The 23883-nt window shown below is 41.6% G+C and overlaps 1 protein-coding gene across 1 annotated transcript in view; it reads left to right on the top strand.

Annotated features, from left to right (window-relative positions):
- Window positions 1-614: 614 nt before the first annotated feature.
- Window positions 615-23883, top strand: part of strn (striatin, calmodulin binding protein) — a 146707-nt gene continuing 123438 nt past the window's right edge. The window contains exon 1 of the mRNA XM_060852478.1: window positions 615-1174. Coding sequence (XP_060708461.1) covers window positions 929-1174 — 246 coding nt within the window. The 5' untranslated portion in view covers window positions 615-928. The remainder of the gene's footprint in view (window positions 1175-23883) is intronic.

Here is a 23883-nt window from a genome sequence, read left to right as displayed (position 1 = left end):
GCCCCGCGTTTGAAATCAAAAAGCGCGGCGGGTGGGGGTGGGCCCTGGATGACGGTTGGGGACGTCATGACGTTGCGGCACGAGCGGCTAACTTGAAAAAGAACCTGTCGGCGCATGCGCAGGCAGGGTCATGTTCTGTCCAAAGGGGGCTTTGGCAAAGGACGGGCCGTCAAGAACGGTGGTAAAAACCAGACATTGCTGGGGGAAAATTCAGCACGGGTGAAGAAAATGTAGAGTAAACCGGGGACCCACCTTCACAACTTGTCAACCACAGAGCAAAAGAACTGCAGATGCTGTAAATCATAAAACAAAACCAGACGTTGCTGGAGAAGCTCAGCAGGTCTTGGCTGCAGAGAAATCAGAGTTTAGTTTCTGGCCCGGCGACCCTTCCTCAAAAACTTTGAATCCCCCCCCCGAGGAGTGGAGTGGGGTGGGGTCTGAGGAGGGAGGGCGGGCGAGAGAGGGATTGGGATGGGGTGTGAGACGGGGAGGAGAGGGGAGGGGTCTCGACTGGAGGAGGTGAGAAAGGGACGGCTGCAGAGGGGGCGGGGGGGGGCAGGCAGTTGCGGCGAACGCGCATGCGTCTCCGCGGTGGGCGGGGCCAGAGCCGGAGAGCGAGCGAGCGGCCAACCGTCAGTGGGCGGTTTCTGTTGGTGACAGCGGAGTGAGAGCCAGCGGCGGCGGCGGCAGCAGCAGCGTTATTAACATTATCAACGCCACCAAGCAGCAGCAGCTCGAGCTGGCCGCGGCCATGGAACACCCGGCGCGGTTTAAATTTTAACGGCCGCCCTCGCGCGCGCCGAGCGGCCAGAGGGCAATCCAGGGCCGGTGGACTCAGCGAGCACCCGGGGCGGCGTCACTGCCACCCGCGGTCGCAGCCGCCGGTGTGGAGGCCGAGGGGACGGACGAAGGGTTTTGGGCCCCGGCCATGGACGAACACCCGGGAGCCGGGGTGTTCTTCGGCAATAACTCGGTGCTGAGCGGCGGCGGCGGAGGAGGAGGCCCCGGGCTTGGCAGCAGGAACCTGCAGCCGGCGCAGCAGCCGCCGGGGCCCGAGGGGGAAGCTCAGAGGCCGCAGTACAACATCCCGGGGATCCTGCACTTCCTGCAGCACGAGTGGGCCCGCTTCGAGGTAGAGAGGACGCAGTGGGAGGTGGACAGGGCCGAGTTGCAGGTAAATAACACGCCCCTAGTCTAGGCCGCTCGTCATGCTTGGAACCTCGATTACTGACCACCTCCCCCCTTGATCAACAGTCAGGGGGCGGTGGATACAGTAAGATGGCCGCCTGTCAAAAAGGGAAGAAGAGGGTGGTGGTGATTTTTATTCAAAGACCCTCATCTTTGCAGCTTTTCCCCAACGACGATGGCGCTTTAAATCAGAGGAGGTTTGCATCATCGCTCCAGAGGAAGTGTGTGTGAAAGGTGTCTTCAGTAGCATTCTTAAACTGAATTGGGCAAGTTGTGTGTAGCTACAAGTTAGCAGGACCTTGAAGAAAGAGCAAGTGGGTGTCTTCATTTGAGTTCTTTCCAAGAACCAGGACAGGCACGATGGGTCGAATGGACTTCCTGTGTGCTGTCTGATTATGTGGAATGTTACTGAAGAAATATGGCCAGTTAATTGGTCAGGATTGTCAGTAACTAGCGGGAACAGACTTATAATAGACAACAAGAGCACCAGACGGACAGAAGGTTTTTTTTGAGACAGCCAGTTATGATGTGAATGCACTCTCCGGAAATAAAGAACGAACAGATTTATTAGTGGGAACTAGATAAATATTGGGAGTAGGAGGAGATTTCAGAGGTGTGGCTCAAGATCGGGGAGTGTATGTAACTGGATAGCTCTGTGAAAGAATTGGGAGTGGAATGATCTGTGCGGTGTTGGGAAATCTTTTTCCCTGCCTTCTCCATGCAATACCCTTTACCCTCACCAGTCCTGGTGATCCAGCTTGTATGGATCGATCTGCATTATTTTGCATCTATTAGAATGTTGGTTCTTTCTTGAGTAGTTCTAAAGAGCAGTGATTTAAATTGGTTGTATAGGAGCAAGGTTTCATATTGAGTTGAAGGGTTCACAAAGAGGAGAGTTACCTTTGGCCTCATTACAGATTTAAACATCAATAATTTAACAATCTTTGTTCGGTGTTTTGTGTTGTTAGCTATCAATGAATCATAGTAACCAAAGGTTACGCAATAACATTCCAAACGAAGTAAAGCAGTTCTGAATAGCTTAATGTTTTTGTTATATTGCAGAGGATTCCACATGACGTATCAAACCAAAACCTGAGGAGTTTTTGATTATTATGCACCTTCCTCTTAAACTTTCAAATATGTTTATTAGTTGTGAAATTGTAGTCATTTACATGCCTTGTTTGGAATTTCTGAATTTGGAATATCTATGACAAGTCATTATGCTTAATATTATAGTTCGGGATTGCCTTTCAACAATTTGCATTGTGCCTTGAGCATAACATTTTAGTTTTAGGAAAACGTGTTAGGAGAAATTGACAAGTCTGTTGAAAAGAATGATGAAAAAAGTCATTTCTCCATTATTATAGAGCCAGGCCCAAATTAGAGATCTTAGTTTTGTGTATCTTGTGAGCTCTCTGCCATTTACGTATTATCAGGGAGTAACCATGGGATACTGTTCATGCAGCTGGTTCTATTAATATACCTATTGCATTGTTTTCAGGAACCTGCAGGATATGAAACACTCCCAGCTTTTCTATTTGTATAAATTAATGTAAAACCAATTGGAAAGCCAAGATGTTTGTGTACCCTGTTATGCATGAAATATAATTTACTTAGCCAGATATTCTATGGCTTTGGCACTTCAACATTCATTGTCTTTAAATATGAATTCTAGAATTACCTATCAATTCAGTATGTGGAAATAATTCTTCTGGAAGATAGTACTTTCAGTATCTTTAACATATCCCCACTGCTTTCCTGTTGTCTGTTCCCTCTTGAGTTCCTCTGACTTGGTATTGAACCTAGGATTCTGGAAACAATTGTCTTGTTGAAATGTTGATAAAGTGCTTACAACAACAATTAATGGCTACTTATATAGAGCAGGAGCATTGTTAAACAAATCTTGATACTTATCCACATGGGGACCACAAGCTTAGTCAAAGAAGAAACCTCTTAATGGCGGAGAGAGATAGTGTATTTTAGGGAATGAATTCCAGAGACACCCCACTGGCCACAGTTTTCAATCATTCTACATTCAGAGCTAGGATTGTGATACGTTGGCAAGGTACAAAGGTAACTAAGGCATGAGGTTTTCAGCAGAAGGTGAGCTCATTTAGACAATGTTATGAAGATGGAAGATGGCATGGCTATGTAATTGGAATCTTGCCTCGGGTTTAAAAGGACAGGTTTACAGGTAACATGGTGAACAGTCAGACAGCTGTTAGGGAAAAGAATGGAGTTTCTGGTGGGAGCAAAAACAGTAATCGTGCTTTTAATAAAAGTTTCAATCTTGCTGCAACTTTACAAATATGCTAATCAGATTGTACCTGATGTACTGTGAGCTGTTTTGGTCTCTTTTATTTAAGAAAAATATTGGAGGTTATTCTGGGAAGTTTCACAAGGATGCTTCTGGTATGGAGGGATTGTTTTGAGTGAAGGCTAAACAGCTTAGGACTTGCTGGAATTTAGAAGAATGAGACATCATCTCATTGAAACGTATAGAATTCTTAAGGGGCCTAATGGTAAATGCTGAGTGTTTTTCCTTAGGAGAGTCTAACGTCCGAGGGCATACCCTCAGAATAAAGGGGACTTATTCCTGATGAAGGGCTTTTGCCCAAAATGTCCAAATGCTCGGATGCTGCCTGACCTGCTGTGCCTTTCCAGCACCACATACTCAACTCTAATCTCCAGTATCTGCAGTCCTCACTTCCTCCTCAGAGTAAAAGGATGCCAATTTAAGACTGAGATGAGGAAGAATTTCTTCCGAGAGTTGAGTCTTTGGAACTCTTGGCCATGGAGAGCTCAGCGGACAGAGTCCTTGTATACATTTGTATTTGAGGCTGCTTGTGATCAGTAGGGGAATCTAGGATTGTGGGGAAAATGCAGCAATGTGGACATGAGGGATGTCTGATCAGCCATGATCCTATTAAATAGCAGAGCAAGCTTCAGGGGCTGATCTCTTTACAATGAGATCACGAATTAATTCAATATCAGGTCTAGTGTAAGTTGCTTTCTGGTTTATTGCAGAATGTGCTTTTCTTAGAAACCATCCTGAGACAAACTTCTCACCTAGGCTACCTTTGACCTTTTTTCCAGTTGTAATTAAAACATTCTTGTATTTATTGCCATACTTTTCTGACAAGCCTTTTTTTTTCTTCCTTCATACTCCATCATCTTTGTGGTTACTATTAGTGAGCTTGCTCTCGCTGTGTGTTGCGAAAACTTGTCTTTGTAATTTCTCGTCTCTACCCAAACTGCTTCTACATTCTGGTTTCCTGAACTTGGGTTATCCATCTTGACTGCGATAATACCATCATTAAATTACATAGCCACCCCTCTATCTTTCTGCTGTTTCCTCAACTTGAGGTCAAGTTCCAAGACATCTTCCAGCCATGTCACTATAATAGCTATCGGATTGTTCTAATTTAGTTGAGTTTTCCTTATCAGTTAATCTATTTTGTCTCAAATGCTGCATACTTTCAGATACAGAGCCTTTACTTTTGCCACTTTGTTTTTGTCGCCTCCAGCCTTTGTTTGCTTACTCTTAAATTTGTACAATCTATTTCTTCCTATTGCTGTTTTTCATTTCCCATATAAAGGCCCTTCTCTCTTGGATAACTTTCTTTTAAACCAGGTCTTCTTAAATTTGATTCCTTAGTCTCATAAGAAATAGGATTAGGCTCTTCAGCCCCTCGAACCTCCTCTGCCATTCAATAGCATTGTGACTGATCCGACACTTCTCACTTCAACATTCTTGATTTTTCCTCATAACCCTTGGTTTCCCCTACTGATCAAGAATCTAGCTATCTATCCCAACCTTAAATATACACACAAGGGCTCAAGCTCCCACAGGTTTCTGTGGCAAGTTGTCCCGAAGACATGTAACCCTCGAGAAGAAATTCTGTCTCATCTCAGTCATAAATTGACATCCCTTAATTCTGAATCTATGCCTTCTAACTTAAGCTCTCCCATGAGGGGAAACATGCTCTCAACATTTACCCTTTCGGACTCCTTAAGAATCCTGTACGTCTCATTCATCTAACCTCTAGAGTCCCAACCTACTTAATCTTTCACATAAGGCAATCTCGATATGCTAAAGATCATCTGAGTAAGCCTCTGTATTGTCTCCAATGAAACACCTTTTCTTAACTAAAGGGACCAAAACTGCGCTCAGTACTCCAGATGTGGTCTCACCAGTGTCTTGTACAGTTGCAGTCAGATGTCCCTACTGTTATACTGTAATCTCCCTGAAATACTGTCCAACATTCCATGAGCCTTCCAGATTACTGCTGCACCTATGTGCTAGCTTTCTGTGTTTTGTACATTAAGTACCCTTTCGCTTTGTAGCTTTCTGCAGTTTTTTCTCCATTGGTAATACTTTTTTTTAAACCTCCCAGAATGAACAATTTCAAATTTTCCCTCACGTTATATTTCATTTGCTAACTTTTTGTTCACTTAACCTATCGCTATCTCTCTGTTAACTGTTTATATCCTTTTCTCAATCTGCCCTTCCACCTATTTTTGTGTTGTCCGCAAATTTGGCCACAGTCCATTCGCTTCCTTCCTCCAAGTAATTAATATGAATTGTAAACAGTTGCACTCCCAACAATGATACGTATGGAATCCAACTAGTCATGAGTCGCCAACTTTTTAAAAAAAAATCTCTTATCTCCACTTGCTGTTTCCTGTTCATTAGTCACTTCACTATCTATGTCAATATAGTACCTCCAATACCGGGGGCTGTTACCTTATAACGTATCCAGTGCCTTCTGGAAGTCTGAGTACAACACATCTGCTGTCCCCCTCTCTCCACTCTGAGACTTACCCCAAAACACACTCATAAATCATGTAGACACAATATTCTCTTTCATGAAGCCATGCTGACTCTGCATGATTTTTCAAAGATTCTGCTATTGTTGCTTTAATAATTGATTCCAATACTTTTCCAACAATAGATGTTAAGCTGATTGGCTTATAGTTACACCCGTTTTGCCTCCTTCACCTTTAGATTAGGGCTGTCACGTTGGCAGGTTTCCAATCCTCTGGTACATCTCCAGAGTCCAAAGATTTTTGGAAAATTGCAACTAATGGACCCATTACCTCTTGGCTACCTAGTTTAGGATCCTAAGATGCAAACTGTCAGGGCCTGGGGATTTATCAGCTTTTGGCCCTGTTAGTTTGTCTAGTACTACTTCTCTCATGATGGTAATGGTTCTTAATTTCTCCCCTGTATTCTTTAGTATGAATGAAATGTTCAAAGTACTTTCCACCACAAAATCTATTTAATATCACTGCCATTTCCTTGTTCCCCATAACCGTCTCCCCAGATTCCTTTCTAAGGGTCCTATGTTCATTGTGACCTCTTCCTCTCTAGATATGTAAAAGAGCTTTTACTGATATTTTTTACATTCTTTGCTAATTTGCCCTCACAGTTTATTTTATCTCGCACATCTTTTTAACCCCTTCCCTGGCGACTTTTTTTTTGGAGAAAATGTTTCATTTTCAGATAAATATTTTTATTGCTTTTTTATATTATTTTTAATGCTGATTATGGAAATAACTTTTTTGTTTTTATCTATTTCCAATATTTTACTTGAAATTTTATTTTGAAGATACCATTTTCGGCAAAATAAAATTGGTCTTTCAAGTAGTTCATCTTTCGACCAGTTCATTTCTTGATCTGGCATTTTCACAATACCCCCAAGCATTTTCAAGGTGAAAAACACACAAATTTCTGCCTTTGTTCAATCTCTTTCTCCAGTTTGTTCAGCAAAGCGATTAGTTTTGTCCACAACTCAATCAATAATTCTGCTGTCACATAAAAGACTAAAAAAATCCAAAGGAGTCATATCAGCTGTGTCTTGATCAATTGATATTCCAGGATTTCCAGTGAATGGGAAGTGTGGTGGTGGAGGAAGCGTGCATTCTTCCGACACCACGTGTCGGACACCAAATTCGTCCATCCTCCTCCTCGCTTGAGAGAGAATAGCCATTATCAGACGAGCTTGCACTCCCATCTGATGTATCCAAGCTTCTAATGGAAGGTTCATACTCATTGTCATCTTCTGAGCCTGACATCTGGGCGTAATTTGTAAAAAAAAACAGAAAAAACTGAACGACAGTGTGTGCCCAAAAGTGGTGCGTCAACGCTTCTTGCAATGCCTGAGGCGGAAGGGACACAGCTACCAGACGTATGAGTCACCGAGTATACTCGTTTCTAGCTGAGAAGGGCCCAGAAATGCCAAGAATTGACGTATCAACTCGCCTGTGGCTGTTTTTGAAATTGTGTTTTGGACGAGTTTACTCGTCGCACTCTGATTAACTTGGGTGAAGACAAGTTACCTCGTCTTTGTCAGGTAAGGGGTTAATCCTCCTTTGCTGAATTCTGAATTTATTCCAAACTGAGAGACTATTACCTGCCCGCTTATAAGCATTTTCTTTCACCTTAATACTCACCTTAACTTGCCATGGTTAATATTGCCTTCTCTTTGAATGTTGCGTCATATTGTTTGTGAGAGTCATGAGTTATCTCCTTAAATGTCTGCTAATGCTTGCTTAGTGACATTCCTGCTAATCTGTCTGAGCAGTTCACGTTACCTAACTCCATCCTAATTTATTGTAAATGCTTCTATTTAAGGTGGATTAAATTTAGATACATGTGAGCTGTTGCATTTTGGTAAGGCAAACCAGGACAGGTCTTACATGGTGAATGGTAGGGCTGTGGGCAGTGTTGCGAAATGAAGAAACCTAGGGGTACATGTGCATAGTTCCTTGAAAGTACAGTCACAGGTAGACAGAGTGGTGAAGTTGCTTGGCATACTTGCCTTCGTTGGTCAAAATGTTGAGTTTAGGAGTTGCGGCTACGCAAGACATTGGTGAGGTTACTTTTAGAATACTGTATACAACTCTGGTCGCCCTTCCATTGGATGGACGTTGTTAAATTTGGGAGAGGGTGCAGAAAAGAATTAAGGATGTTGCTGGGACTAGAGGGTTTGATTTATAGGGAGAGGCTAAATAGGCTGGGGCTCTTTTCCCTGGAGTGTCTGAGGCTGAGGGGTGACCTTATAGAGGTTTATAAAATCATGAGTAACATGGATAAGATGAAGAGCCTAGGTCTTTTTCCTACAATGGAACTAGAGGGTGTAGGTTTAAAGTGATAGGGGCAAGATTTAAAAAGGACGTGAGGAGTAACTTTTACATGCTGAGGTTGGTGCATGTGTGGGAACAAGCTGCCAGAGGGGTGGAGGTAGATACAATCATAATATCTAAAAGGCATCTGGATGGGTATATGAATAGGAAGGGTTTAGAGGGATATGGGGAAAAGGGGTTAGGTCAGATTGGGATGTCCGGACAGGGTGAATTCGTTGAATCAAAGGGTCTGTTTCTGTGCTCTGTGACTGTAAGTTACACACAGTTGTTTCCAGCACAAGTTTGTCATTCTCAAACTGACTACTAAGTTCACCATGTTATAATTGCTATTTTGTAGGCAGTCTTTTATTCTAAGGTCGTTTATAAAGTCTGCTTTTTACCCATTTCCAGATCCAAGATAGCATGCTCCCTTGTTTGCTGTGACATGGCCCTTGGAAACTATCTTTAATGCAAGTTATCAATTCGTTGCTCATGGTTTTGAGGGCTTTGAATCTGTAGGAAGAGCAGAAATCTCATTGAGAGCATTCAAATATAGAATGCCAGGAAAGATGGATGTGCACTTGGGAGATGATCGAGAATTTGAAGACTTTTGAGAGGAGAGAGAGGTTGAAAACAGGTGATCAACTTGTAAGCATAAATATGTTGTTAATTATTGAGGGGGGAGTGATGGTGGCGGATTCTAAGTACACTTAGTATGCAAGTTGATTGATCTAATGTGGGAGCCAGGAAGGAAGTTGGGTCATCAGGAGGTGGATCTGCTAAACAATTAAAATAGTTTTCAAAATTAAAATAGTTTTCAAAATTCAAATTGTGTCTTGCTCAAAAGTTTGTTGTCTTATTGTAAAGCTGGTACGTATGGATCTGTCATAAGAACAATTGATGACTTAAAGTAATCATACAAGAATACCCAGTGTTGGAATTTTTGTTGAGATTTTTCTATGTAGCTTGCTGGACCAGTATGATATGATGACCGTCCTATGGACAGATGATGTGAGCAATCTGGACATTGTTTTATGTGTGGAAAAAGGGGTCTTTTTTACATGATAAGTTGGGCACTTGATTTTTGATCTGTTGCGAGTTAGTGTCGTTTCTTTGCCAGTTTTCATCTTACACAAATATAATCAATGTCACCAGTTAAACCACATGCAACATAGTTGGTTAGTAACTGAGGAAAGCTAGCAGAACTACTGGCAGAGAAAGAACAGAAATGAAATGCATTGAATGTGTGCTGTACCATAACAACAATATTTCTTGGATGCGCATATACTTCAGTATCTGATTAATTTTCACTATTTAATGTTTGATGTTAATTAAGAGACTTCATACACTTTGGATCTTGACTTTTCTATAAATATTATACATTATTTCCTCTTTGTTCTCTGCAAGTGTTAAGTTTCTGCAGCTAAGATTGTTCTTCCTACAAAATAAACCAACATGCATACAAGACATCTGATTAGGCATTAAGTGAATGAGAAATCCATTCTCCTTTGGAGTATGCACCAGAAATAGTTTGAGATGTCATGGTACATTTTTGATATCTGTGAACTGTTTTAGTTTGGATTACCTATTAATTTGAGTTGAGGTAACTTGTGCTATCAAAAGCAAAAATGAACAGGAGATAGATTACAGAATCCTCTAACTTTGTGTTATCTATTCTGTTCATTGATATTGAGTCATGATTGAATGACAAAGCTTCAAATAGAAATGAACCTCACTGATTTTTTTTAAGTTCCTGATTTCTAAAACAAAATAGAAACCTGAAGGCCATAAGACTAGGAACAGAAGTAGCCATTCAACCCATCAAGTCTGCTCTACCATTCAACGAGAATATGGCAGATCTGATATTTCTCAACTTCACAATCCTATCTTTTCTCCATAACCCTCAATTCCATGGTTTATTTTAAGTCTGTCTCAGCCATGAATATATTAATGACAGCCTCGACAGTCCTCTCCTGTAAAGAATTCCACACAGTCACTACTGTCTGAAAAGAAATTCCTCCTCATTTCTGTTTAAGTATGTCACCCCATACTTTGAGTTTAAGGACTCTGGTCCTAGACTCCACAATGGGAAACAACTACCCAGCATCTACTCTGTTAGGCCACCTTAAATCTTGTCTTTCAATAGGTTCATCTCTGATTTTTCTAAACTCCAATGAATAGATGTCCAACCTACTCAACCCTCCTCATAAAATCCCTCCATGCTTATGATCAAACTAGTGAACCTTTCCTAAGTGGCCTGCAGTGGCTGTACATTTTTTCCTAACTATAAGGGGACCAAAAGAATTCAAAATATTTTAAATGTGGTCTAGCTAGTGCCTTGTATTGTTTTTTAGCAAGACTTCCCTGTTTTTATTCTCCATTCCCTTGGAAATAATTACCAACATTCCATTTGCCTTCCCTGTTACCTGCTGAACTTGATCCTAGCTTTTGTGATTTATGCATGATGACCCTCAAATCCCTCTGTGCTGCAGCTTTCTGCAAATATGTTTTCTATTTATATAATATTTCAGCTCCTGTATTCTTCCTGCCAAAGTGTATAACACTCCCATTTTCGCATTGTTTTCCATCGGGCAAGTTTTTGCCCATTAACTTAACTGCCTTTGGAGACACCCTATCGTCTTCACCACTGGCCTTCCAACCTATTTTTATCATCGACAATCTTGGCACAAGTGCATTTCTCAACTTCATCCAAATTGCAAATACATAGTATAAATAATTGTGGCCCAAACAATGGTCTTTGTGGCACCCCAGGAGTTACATTTGACACGCTGAAAATACCCCCCCTTATCTTAAATGTGTCTTTTATCATTTATTCAATTTTCTAGCCATGACGGAGTACTGCCTTCAGTACCATGGGCTCTTATCAAGTAGGATTATATGCTGTGCCATATCGAACACCTTTTGACAATCCAACTCTATTACATCAACTGGTTCTCCTTTGTTTATGCTGTTTATTCCTTCATCAAAGAACGAGGGAAGGGATGGTTACTGCTTGTGTGAGCTGTGGCCTCTAATCAGACAATTTTTTTTTAGATTAGATTACTTACAGTGTGGAAGCAGGCCCTTCGGCCCAACAAGTCCACACCGACCTGCCGAAGTGCAACTCACCCATACCCTTACATTTGCCCCTTACCTAACACTACGGGCAATTTAGCATGGCCAATTCACCTAACCTGCACATCTTTGGACTGTGGGAGGAAACCGGAGCACCCGGAGGAAACCCACGCAGACACGGGGAAAACGTGCAAACTCCACACAGTCAGTCGCCTGAGTCGGGAATTGAACCCGGGTCTCAGGCGCTGTGAGGCAGCAGTGCTAACCACTTTGCCACCGTGTCAGAAGTGCTAGTGAGCCTTCCAGTTGGAGTAGTATTGAAGGTATGGACAGACTTGGAATTAATTGTTGAGGTATGGTATAAATTTTATGAAATCAAGTAACTTCTTAACAAAAGAGCTGGTAATTTTCTAATAAATTGCATTAAAGCTTGAAGTTTAATCTCCAGGACGACGAGCCTTTTTTTTTGTTGTTGGATACTCTTGATAGCTGTACCAAATTCAATAATACCTTAATAGTATCCTGTTTTTGTTTGAGGAACTACCTTTGTTATGTGAAGAAATTTTTAATTTGCATTGATTAAATGTGATTAATAATTAAATACTGTAACCGGGGATTGAAAATAGTTGTGGAAGTTCAAGTTTTAGCTGTCTTTTCGCCTCAGTTCACTTTTATGTGGCTTTTCTGTAATTGTATTCCAAAATGGCACACAGATTTGCTTGAAAAATGAAGTAAAGGTGTTTATGAACTTCTATCCATTGCGGTTAATGTGGAAAGAGGATTGAACCATGACAGTAGGATGGGTGTACAGCAATAGATACATTCTAGATCCATTTTGCTGTGTTTGTGTGAAGATCCGAATACAGATCTTTACACCAACAGCACGGATGTCAGTACTTTAGTTAATAAAAGTTGGATGTAGAATTATGTTATTTTGGAATAATGGAGAGACCAAAAGGTGATTTTGATTTCACAGAGGAGATGGTGAATTAATATGGAGTTCAATTGTAACACATTATAATAACTATCTCTGCGGAACCATTTGTGTAAAGGTTAGTGAATTCATTAACTTGGAACTTGCTTCATTGCAGCAGGATCAATGGATGAGAGCAGAATATAAATGATGTATGTGTGGTGATTCCTCCTATTAAATAAAGTATATTGATCTTTAAGCTATCCATTACCGCTTCAAGTTCAAATATATGTAGTTAAGAATTGGATGTGTGGGTGATTTAGCACACAAGTTCTGGGGCAAGAGTACTTATTTGAGGAAGCAGTTTTCAGGTCTTGAATAGGTCCTGCTATAAGGACATGAGATTTAGGCAATTAATTGCACTGTATCTTGGATGGCAGATCTATCAAATAATGCACAAAGTGTGTGCCCCATACTGCAACAGGGCCTGTGTAGTACAGTGGTAGTGTCCCTCTGAGCCACAGGTTCAAGTCCCAACTGTAGAGATGTGTAATAACACCTCTGAACAGGTTGATTGGAAATTTGGGATATGTATTTAAATATAGCTCTAATATGTTACATTTGGAGAATAGTTACTATGAAATCAGGAGAGTAAGAGGTAATTATAAATGAAAAAAAATTGTCTTTGTGTTAGGAATACAGAGGAATATTATCATTTGTTAATGCAATAAGTTGGCTGTTTAATTACAAAGCTTCGGGAATTTTCATAATATAGGAGTGTACAAACATTTTAACACAATGGAGCATTCCGGTTCACGGGTTTAGAGATTGCATGTCAGTAATTACAATACATAACAATACGATGAAGAATTGTCTTAGACATGGTGTTCCCTTGGAGTGCTTCTTTGCAGCTTCATCAGAATGATAACCTGGGTTTCGAGGATTAATTAAGACAATTTGTAGGGACTCGATTTGTATTCCATTGAATATAGGAGAATGGAGTTGATCAGAAACAAAAATGATGGAAATACTCAGCACAGCAGGCAACATCTGTGGAGAGAAGGAGTAAGTGTTTCAGGGTTCAATGATCTTAACCGTAACACCATAATAAATAGTAGCAGCATTACGTCATTTGTTCCTTTAGAATCTGCTCTGCCATTTGATCATGACTGATATGTTTCTCAAACTCATTCTCCTGCCTTCTCCCTGTAACACTTGATCCCCATACTAATTAAGGACTTATCTATCTCTGTCTTAAATACACTAAATGACTTGGCCTCTATAACCTCTGCAACAATGAGTTCCACTGATTTAATCACCCTCTGGCTGAAGAAATTCCTTCTTGTTTCAGTTGTAAAGGGTTTTACCTTCACGCCAAGGCTGTGCTGTTGGGTTCTAGTCTCTCCAGCTAGCAGAAATATCTTCTCCACATTTACTCTAGGTCTCCTGAGATCTGTGTGGGATGCTCCTGTTCAGAAAGCCAGTGCAGACTCAACAAGCTGAATGACCTCTTTCTGCCCTGGAGGGATTCTGTGACTCTTTGTATATTTTAATACCGTGATCAAGAAAGTGCGTGCATGGTGACTTGGAAGCCAAGAGCAGCTGTGGATAATTTATAATACATAAATGCAAATTAATGTGAAAATAGTGTTGGCTGAACAGAATATGTATTGACAAACTCTTTAAATTTTTATAGCTGGAAATCCAAACTTTAATCACAAATGGCAAGTAACATTCATGTCACACAAATTCCAAACAATGATCACCTCCAATAGTAGACCATCTAAACACCATCCTTTGACATTCAATGGTAGTAGCATCACTTAACATTCTAGGAGTCACCATTGCCCAAAAGCTCAACTGGACCTACCATATAAACTGGTGCTACAAGAGCAGGTTAGCGGCTAAGAATTCTCATACAATCCCTACAGTGTGGAAAGAGGCCATTCTGCCCAACAAGTCCACCGAAGAGCATTCCACCTAGATCCATCTTGGTATCTATGAAGTTCCCATGGCTAATGCACCTAACTTACACACCCCAGAACACTATGGGCAATTTAACACACCAATTCAGCTAACTTGCACATCTTTGGACTGTAGGAGGAACCGGATCACCCGGCAGGAACCCACACAGACATGGAGAGAGCGTGTAAGCTCTGCATGGACAGTCACCTGAGCTTGGAATCAAACCTCTCTTCCTGGCTCTGAGAGGTAGCAGTACTACCCACTGAGCCACCGTGCTGCCCTCAATATTGCAGTACTCCCCTAAGTCTGCCCGCAGTCTACAAGGTATAAGTCAGGAATCTGATGGACTACTCCCCAACTGCCTAGATGATTGAAGCTCCAAGAGCACTCAAGAAGCATGACACCATCTGGGACAAAGCAGCCTGTTTGATTGGCACCATATCTGCAAGTGTCCCATCCCTCCACTACTGATGCTTAGGAGCAGCACTGTGTACGATCTACAAAATACACTGCAGAAATTTGCCCAAGATCTTATTCAGTACCTTCCAAACCCATATCAACTTCTATCTAGAAGGACAAGGGCAACGCACATCTGGGGCCACCATCACCTGCAAGTTCCCTTTCAAACCACTCCCCATCCTGAGTTGGAAATATATCATCATTCCTTCACTGTTGATGGGTCAAAATCCTGTAATTCTCTCCCTCAGTGGATCTACAGACAGCACGTGGACTGCTACATTTCAAGAAAGCAGCTCAACAATACCACATCATGGTACAGGAAATAAATGCTGGCTAGCCGGTGGTGCCCACGTCCCATCAGCGAATTAAAAAAAATACGTGGCAGAAGCTAGATGATCCAGCCAAGCGGATGATAAAAGATTGATGCAGAGGAAGTTGAATAAGAGTGAAAAACAATTAAAAACTATGATCTTGAAAGTAGAAGGCAGTGTGCTATCATAGTTGCATCTAAACTGACTATAATGTTGGCTTAGCAGTTTAATGAAATATGTTTTTGGTGTCACCGCGCAAGTTGTGACAGTACTGATCATTTAAGTCTAGTCTAAGTCCTCGGACCTGCAGCTTAATGAAACTGGATAATGAATCAAGGTGATGTGCATCCTGATTTGACACTTTCCTGATGGGAGAAGCTGGAAATGCTTGACAGTTGTAAAGTTTTTAAAAAATTTTCATGCACTTCATTTATAACTGTTCCTTGCAAATTACAAGGCAATTATGAATATTCCCATAGAATCCCTACTGTGTGGAAACAGGTTATTTAGCCCAACAAGTCCATACCGACCCTCAAGGTATATCCCACCCAGACCCATTCCCCTACCCTGACTACATTTCCCCTGACTAATGCTCCTAACCTACACATCCCAGAACACTACGGGCAATTTACCATGGCAAATTCACCTCCCTGCACACCTTTGAACTGTGGGAGAAAGCCAGAGCACCCAGAGGGAACCCACGCAGACAATGAGAATGTGCAAACTCCACATAGTGGAATCTGGGCCACCATATGTACGGCAAAGATTCACTAAAGGATAATTCCTGTAAATTCAGCCCTAATTTGTTCCTGACTGAGGCTGTGACATCCTACTCTTCTCACCCTCTTGAATAAGTTTTGTGAATTATTTGCTTTATTATTTTGGATTGTAAACTGAGATTGATTTAATTCAAGCAGGATAATTAATCACAGCATTTATGACATTAATGCTTGAACACTGGCAGATATCATAAGCACCAACCTTTAAAGTTGATTCCCCTCAAAATGCTTTGAGTTGATTTGCAGATTTTATTGTTGGATCCATTTCTTAGACCCGAAGATTGTTATGGTACTATGTTTCCTGTTATAAAAATGTCTAAGTACTGTAAGATGAACTTTCCATTGGTAGGTTATAAAATTGCTGTTAATCTGTTTTTGCCAAAAAGCTTGTTTTTTCGTGACTTTTATTACAAAATGAATCCATTCTCTGTGAATAATTTTAACAACTTTCTCTGAATAATTTATCGTAATTGTCCTAAAAATGACAATCCAATCTTAATTTGCCTGTGAATGAGTCACTTATTGCTCAGCAGTCAGCACTCTAAAGAAAACTCTTATCAGTGTACAGTTTCATTTCCTTTTTCGTGGAGTAAAATCTGAAAGTTTACTGTCTCTACTTTTTGGGTTTGATTGATTGTCAACCTGCAGATCTCACTTTTAAACAGATTTAAAAAGTGAAGTCTAATGCTTGGAACAGATGGCACTGAAATGATTACTGTTAAGCACTGTAAAGATTTGTGTTTTGGGGCAGATGGTCTAATTAATTCTAAAAAGCATATAAATTGATTCAATTTTTACGAATGTAATTTTTCAAAAGGTGGTTAGCATCCCTTTGCTTCCTGCAAATTTACAGACTGAGTCGATCCCTTGAGCCAGCTCCACCATTCAGTAAGATCCTGATTGGTCTGATTACTCCATAATCCTTCCTGCCTGGAAAAACTGTCACACCCTTGCTGATGAAGAATCACTGGTAAAGTGATAGAATTTAACAATGAATTTTCTCGGATAACAATGGAGGGAAATCTTTAACACTAACTTCTTGCACTGTGCCCATGATGATGAGTATAGAACAAAGAAAATTACAGCACGAGACAGGACCTTCGGCCTCCAAGCTTGCGCCAATCCAGATCATCTATCTAAACCTGTCGCCTATTTTCCAAAGATCCGTATCCCTCTGCTCCCTGCCCGTTCATGTATCTGTCTGGATACATTTTAAAAGATGCTATCGTGCCTGTCTCTACCACCTCCACTGGCAACAAGTTCCAGGCATCCACCACCCCTTGTGTAATGAACTTTCCACACATATCTCCCAAAGAACAAAGTAGGTCTGGAATACTAATACCTCCAGCCCTCAAACATAAAGAACAGCATCACCATCTCATGAGCAGAGCTGCCTGGATCAGGGACAAGTGTGTGGTGTTGATGGTTACCTGGGGGGGGGTTCCCTAATTTGGGGCCAGTTGTTTACTCAGGAACGGGGCAGGGGACGACAGGATATTTTTTGTGTGGCCAAACATGGTGCCCACTGGTGGACTTAAAATCTGAAAATATTGGGATTATCGCACTGCAATTAGTGGTTTCGTGGCTTGATGTGTCCCAAAGCTTCAGGACAATGTGATCCTCTTTGTCTCATTATCCTACACATCTCCAGGAGGTAAGACAGAGTCTTGCTTAGCATTTACCACAGGAAGAGGCATTTGGACCTGAGTCCTGTTGTTTATGGTCTGTCAGACCCTCCATACACCCACTCTTCATCTGAACCCAGCAGCATAAATCCCAATTCCTTTTCCTACCTCCCTTTAAGAGCATTGATGCGAATTGCACTGTGGTTGTGACAACATGCAGACTTTAATTACTTTAAAGTGTGAATTCAGGTGTGCCTATTGATGAGTTTAACCTGAGAGTCACCATATCTCAGGCAAGGGGAAAGGTTGAGAAGGAGCATAACGTTAGATACAGAGCAGATTAGGAAACTTCCACTGATCCCTGTGGGTGTATCCCATTGTGAAAAACCTGGTGTGAATGTCAGTTTTAGTAATTAAAAATTGAAAGTGTGGTGGGATGGGGTAGCATGCTATGATTACCTAATAGCTACTGATTTGTGCTACCTAACTGAATCCCACCTTCCACTCCAAGGAGAGCTCTGTATGCAGTATTTATAATGTATTAAGTGTTGATTGGACGTTTCTTGTTATACAAAGATATCAAAAGTTATTGGAGGTAGATGGAAGTGTTAGATTCAAAACAAACAAATCAGTCATCTTTCTGAATATTAGAGCAGGCTTGAATGGTTGAGTGGTCTACTTGTCCTATTCTCATAATGTTAGTACTCTTTAAAATAACTCCCATGTTTATAATGTGCCCTGTTCATTCCCATGCCAAAATGTTTCAAGGCGCCCTGGAAAGTCTTCAATCTCTGTTCCAAAAAAAAGTTCCTGCCATACTTCAGCTACACAGTCACTTATCTCTCAAATGGAAACTGTTCACGCTGTCCTTCCTCACTTCTGACAAGGTTTTGTTTTGTTTCTACCTTTGCTATTCACTATAAGAGTTGTAGAGTCGTAGAGATGTACAGCACGGAAACAGACCCTTTGGTCCAACTCATCCATGCTGACCAAACATCCCAACCCAATCTAGTCCCACCTGCCAGCACCCGGTCCATATCCCTCCAAACCCTCCCTATTCATATACCCATCCAGATGCCTTTTAAATGTTGCAATTGTACTAGCCTCCACCACCAAGTTTGGCAGCTCATTCATACGTGTACCACCCTCTAAGTGAAAAAGTTATCCTATCCATGTCCCTCATGATTTTATAAACCTGTATAAGATCACCCCTTAGCCTCCAACGCTCAAGGGAAAACAGCCCCAGCCTATTCAACTTCTCCCTATAGCTCAAATCAGCCAACCCTGGCAACATCCTTGTAAATCTTTTCTGAACCCTTTCAAGTTTCACAACGTCTTTCCGATAGGAAGGAGACCAGAATTGCACGTAATATTCCAACGCTGACTTAACCAATGTCCTGTACAGCCGCAACATGACCACCTAACTCCTGTACTACATACTCTGACCAATAAAGGAAAGCATACCAAACGCTGCATTCATTATCTACGTGCGACTCCACTTTATGAACCTGCGCTTCAAGATCTCTTTGTTCAGCAACACTCCCTAGGACCTTACCGTTAAGTGTATATGTCCTGCTAAGGTTTGCTTTCCCAAAATGCAGCACCTCACATTTATCTAAATTAAACTTCTCCTGCCACTTCTCAGCCCATTGGCCCATCTGGTCCAGATCATGTTGTAACCTGAAGTAACCCTCTTTGCTGTCCACTACACCAACAATTTTGGTGTCATCTGCAAACTTACTAACTATACCTTCTTACGCTCACATCCAGATCATTGAAATAAATGATGAAAAGTAGTGGACCCAGCACCGATCCTTGTGGCACTCCACAGGTCACAGGCCTCCAGTCTGAAAAACAACCCTCCACCACCACCCTTTATCTTCTACCTTTGAGTCAGTTCTGTATCCAAGTGGCAAGTTCTCTCTGTATTCTATGAGATCTAACCTTGTTCACCAATCTCCCATGGGGAACCTTGTCGAACATCTTACTGAAGTCATGTAGATAACAGCTACCGCTCTGCCCTAGTCAGTCCTCTTCGTTGTTTCTTCAAAAAAAACTCAATCAAGTTTGTGAGACATGCTTTTCCAGGCATAAAGCCATGTTCGGTTTGTATTTTCCTTTTCCAGTACTTATTCAGTTCCATTTTGGAGAAGAGAGTCTCGATAAGCACTTTGGTTTTGTCTTAATTCTCTGCCTACACCCCTCCTTGGCTTTCGGAACTATGGAAACATTTACTACTTTTATCATCTCAAAATATTTCCCAATTTTAAGAAACCACTGTTAAATCACAAACACCTGATAAAGGAGCGTCGCTCCGAAACCTAGTGTGCTTCCAATTATACCTGTTGGACTATAACCTCGTGTTGTGTGATTTTTAACTTTGTAAACCCCAGTCCAACACCGGCATCTCCAAATCATGACTATTAAATCATGTTAACCTTGTGTTTCAGGATTGGAATATTTCAATTTTTAATCTTTCCGAAAGTTCTAACTGCTGTACCTAGTGTTATTTGCTACCCTGTCTTCAATTTCATTGCAGTAATGCTGTGTCCCTGTTTGGTTTACAATGATACAGGGAAAGTCATTATTTTTCCAGAGGACCCATTGGCTACTGTTTGAGAGGAGTGACTGGCGCAGAGTTTATCATGCCTTCAGCAATGGAAGAGGTTGAGAAGGTGGCACCTTCATGGTGATCGCAGCCATTATGTCAATTGATTTCCCCATTGTTGATGTTATTGCATTGCAAACCAGTTATCCAGCCAACTGAGTTATTCACCAATGTCCCGTTTAGAATAGTTTTTAAATATTGCCCAGAAATTCTATAGTTACAAATAGATATGATATGGGGAGCTGGCTTGTAACAGTCTACAGTTGCATAAATGAAATATTATAGTACCACTGCTATTGTGTAACTAATCACACCCACTCTTTTAAAATATTTGTGACGATGTAGTTCCCTCCTTGAGGAGTGCCTTCTGTGGGTGCTTGAACAAACGTAGACTTGTGAAACAACTCAACAGTGTGCACATTCTCTCCACTTCCTTCTCTAAAGCTTTCCCCAGTAGATGATATTGCATCCTTTTCTATATGTACTTCAAAAGGTTTATTCAAAGAGCTTCAATATTTACAAGTTAACGGCAAAAATGGTTCTCTCAAATGGATGAGGAGCACAGGTACTTCCAGAGTAATGGTGAGCTACCTTTCAAAGACACTTTTCCATAAGTCTTTGGGTGCAGTATGACCTAAAGAGCAATAAAAACAGTCACCTACAATGTTAGTTTACAAGATGAGCTAACTGATAACGAAGTGTAAAATTTGAGAAGATCTGGAAGAATTCTCAGAACTTTGGGCTTTAATGATGAGTATGCTGTGGGCAAAGTAGAATGAGACCTAAATGTTGAGATATTAGAGCTGCTTAGTTTAACTAAAAGCAAATTAGAAGCAGTATGAATGATGAGGCTGGCTAAAGACTCAACAGCTAGATCTTGGAATAGCTTGTACAAGCCAAGAGTGCAATTAGTTATACAGTATAGCAACATACCCTTCAGTTCAAATCATTTGTGCCAACCAGACATCCCACTCTGACTTGGTTCCATTTGTCAGCATTTGGCCCATGTCCCTCTAAGCCCTTTCTACTTGTGTAATATTGTAATTGTACCTGCCGTCACCACCTCTGGCAGCTCATTTCACACATGCACAACTCTCGTGTGAACACGCTGCCCCTCTGGTCCTTTTAAATCTTTCCTTTCTTACCTTAAGTCCATGTTTAAAGACCCCTCGGGTGGCACAGTGGCTCAGTGGTTAGCACTGCTGCCTCAACGTCAGGAACCTGGGTTTGATCCCAGCCTCTGATAACTGTTTGTGTGGAGTTTGCATATTGTCGTCGTGTCTGTGTGGGTTTCCTTCAGGTGCTCCGGTTTTCTCCCACAATCCAAAGATCTGCAGGTTAGGTGAATTGGCCATGCTAACTTGCCCATAGTGTTCAGGGATGTGTAGGGTAGGTACTTTAGGGGTACATGTAGGGCAACAGGGTAGGGGAAATGTCTGGGTGTGTTAGTGTTCTGTGTAGGGTCAGTGTGGGTTTGTTGGACCAAATGACTTTTTTCCACACTAGGGATTCTATGATGTTAGCAGCTGAGACACTTGACTAAGTGAGCAGATTATTGCTGAGCAGGTGCTGCTGAATGCAGTGCTGATGACACCTTCCACCACTTTACTGATGATTGAGAGTAGACTGATAGCATGGTAAATGGCCTGGTTGAATTTCTCCTGTTTGTGTATAGGACACTGCAGTAATTTTCTACATTGTTGGGAAGATGCCAGAGGTGTATCACTACTATTTGGACGGCACGTTGGCTCAGTGGTTAGCACTGCTGCCTCACAGCGCCAGCGTCCCAGGTTTGATTCCAACCTTAAATGACTGTGTGGAGTTTGCACATTCTCCCCGTGTCTGCGTGGGTTTCCTCCCACAATCCAAAGATGTGTAGGTTACATGAATTGGCCATGCTAAATTGCCCATAGTGCTAGGTACATTTAGTCAGAGGGAAATGAGTCTGGGTGGGTTACTCTTCGGAGGGTTGATGTGGACTGGTTGGTCAAAGGGCCTGTTTCTGCACTGTAGGGAATTTAATCAAATTTTGGGGAGGAATGGTAGCTCAGTGGTTAGCATTGCTGCCTCACAGCACCTGGGTCCCAGGTTCGATTCCAGCCTTGGGTGACTGTGTGGAGTTTACATTGGTTTCCTCTGGGTGCTCTGGTTTCCTCCCACAGTCCAAAGATGTGCAGGTCAGGTGAATTGGCCATGCTAAATTGCCCATAGTGTTAGCTGCATTAGTCAGAGGGAAATGGGTCTGGGTGGGTTACTTTTTGGAGGGTCGGTGTGGACTTGTTGGGCCGAAGGGCCTGTTTCCATGCTGTAGGGAATCTAAGCTAATCTATTATTGCTAGGATGTTGCTCAGAGCCTTTGTGTTATTCAGTTAATTAAAGCACATAACATCCTGCGACATAAAATTGAAATATGGTGTTCAGGCACGAGTAGGTTATACTAAAGCTACATAAAGTACTGACCTGGCCAAGGAGGAAATTGGAGAGAAGCAGGAATGTTATTGGAGTAAATTGAGATCCAAATAATGTAGAAACATTGTGCTGGAGCAACTCAGCAAAACTGGCGCACTCTGTAGTGAGAAAAGCTGAGTCAACAGAAGGTGCTATGGAAGCAATAATCATAGAAACCTACAACACAGATTCTTTACCCTACTGCATCTGTATCAGTTAAAAGCAGCCACCTCACAATTCTAATCCCATTTTCTAGCATTTGGTCCATTCTCTTGCATGCCTTGGCATCACATACACATTGTCAAGTGAATGTTTATTGAATGTCGTGAGGGTTTCTGCATCTACAGTCCTTTGGGTGAAAAATTATTTTCTTCACATCTCTAGGCCTTCAGCCTGTAACCTTAAATCTTTGCATTCTGATCATTGATCTTTTCACAATGCAAGAAGTTTTTCTGTCTATCCTATTTGTGCCTCTCATAATTTTATGTATCTCAATCGTGTTCTTCCTCAATCTCCTCTACTTGAAGGAAAACCACCCCAGTCTGTAAAATCTGATTTCATAACTGAAATGGTACAGCCTAGGTAACATGATGGGAAAACTCCTCTGCACTCCCTTCAGTGCTATCACATCCCTCCTACAATTTGGAGTTCAGCACTGCACACCATATTCTAGCTGTGGCCTAACCAACATTTTATACAGTTCCAGCATAACCCCCCTGCCCTTTAAACTCTATGCCTTGACCTGCCCAAGTGCATCACCTTACTTTATCTAGATTGAATTCCATTTGCATCGAATCGTAGAGTATACAAGATGCCCTTCAGTCCATTGAGTCTGTACTGATCAGCCCATCTGACCAGCCTGACTATATCCTTATGTAGTCTGAGGCTATTCCCCTCATTATTTACCACCCCAGATATTTTTGTATCATCTGCGAACTTACTGATCAATCCTCCTGTGTACAAGCCTGAATCATTAGCATAAACCATAAACAGCAAGGCCTCTATTACTGCCTCATGTGGAACCCCACTGGACATAGACCTTCAATTGGGCAACAGCACCTCAAACCTCTGCTTCCTGTTACTCAGTCAATTGTGGATCTAATTTGCCAAATTTCCTTTGATCTCATGATACCTTTGCCACCAGTCTCCCACTGGGGACCTTAATAAAAGCCTTGCTGAAGCCCATATAAACTACTTCAAAAGCCTTCATTTAGACACCTGGTCACCGCTTCGAAAAATTCAATCAAGTTAATCAGACATGGCTACCTCTTAAAGTCATGCTGATTGTCCTTAATTAGTCCTTGCCTCTCTAAATGCAGATTTATTCTGTCCCTTGGAATTGTTACCCCACCACCAAGGTTGGACTGATCGGCCTGTAGTTGGT

The sequence above is a fragment of the Hemiscyllium ocellatum genome, chromosome 3, assembly GCF_020745735.1.
Source record: "Hemiscyllium ocellatum isolate sHemOce1 chromosome 3, sHemOce1.pat.X.cur, whole genome shotgun sequence".
Classification (NCBI taxonomy): domain Eukaryota; kingdom Metazoa; phylum Chordata; class Chondrichthyes; order Orectolobiformes; family Hemiscylliidae; genus Hemiscyllium; species Hemiscyllium ocellatum.
This window is presented reverse-complemented; position numbering and strand designations above follow the sequence as displayed.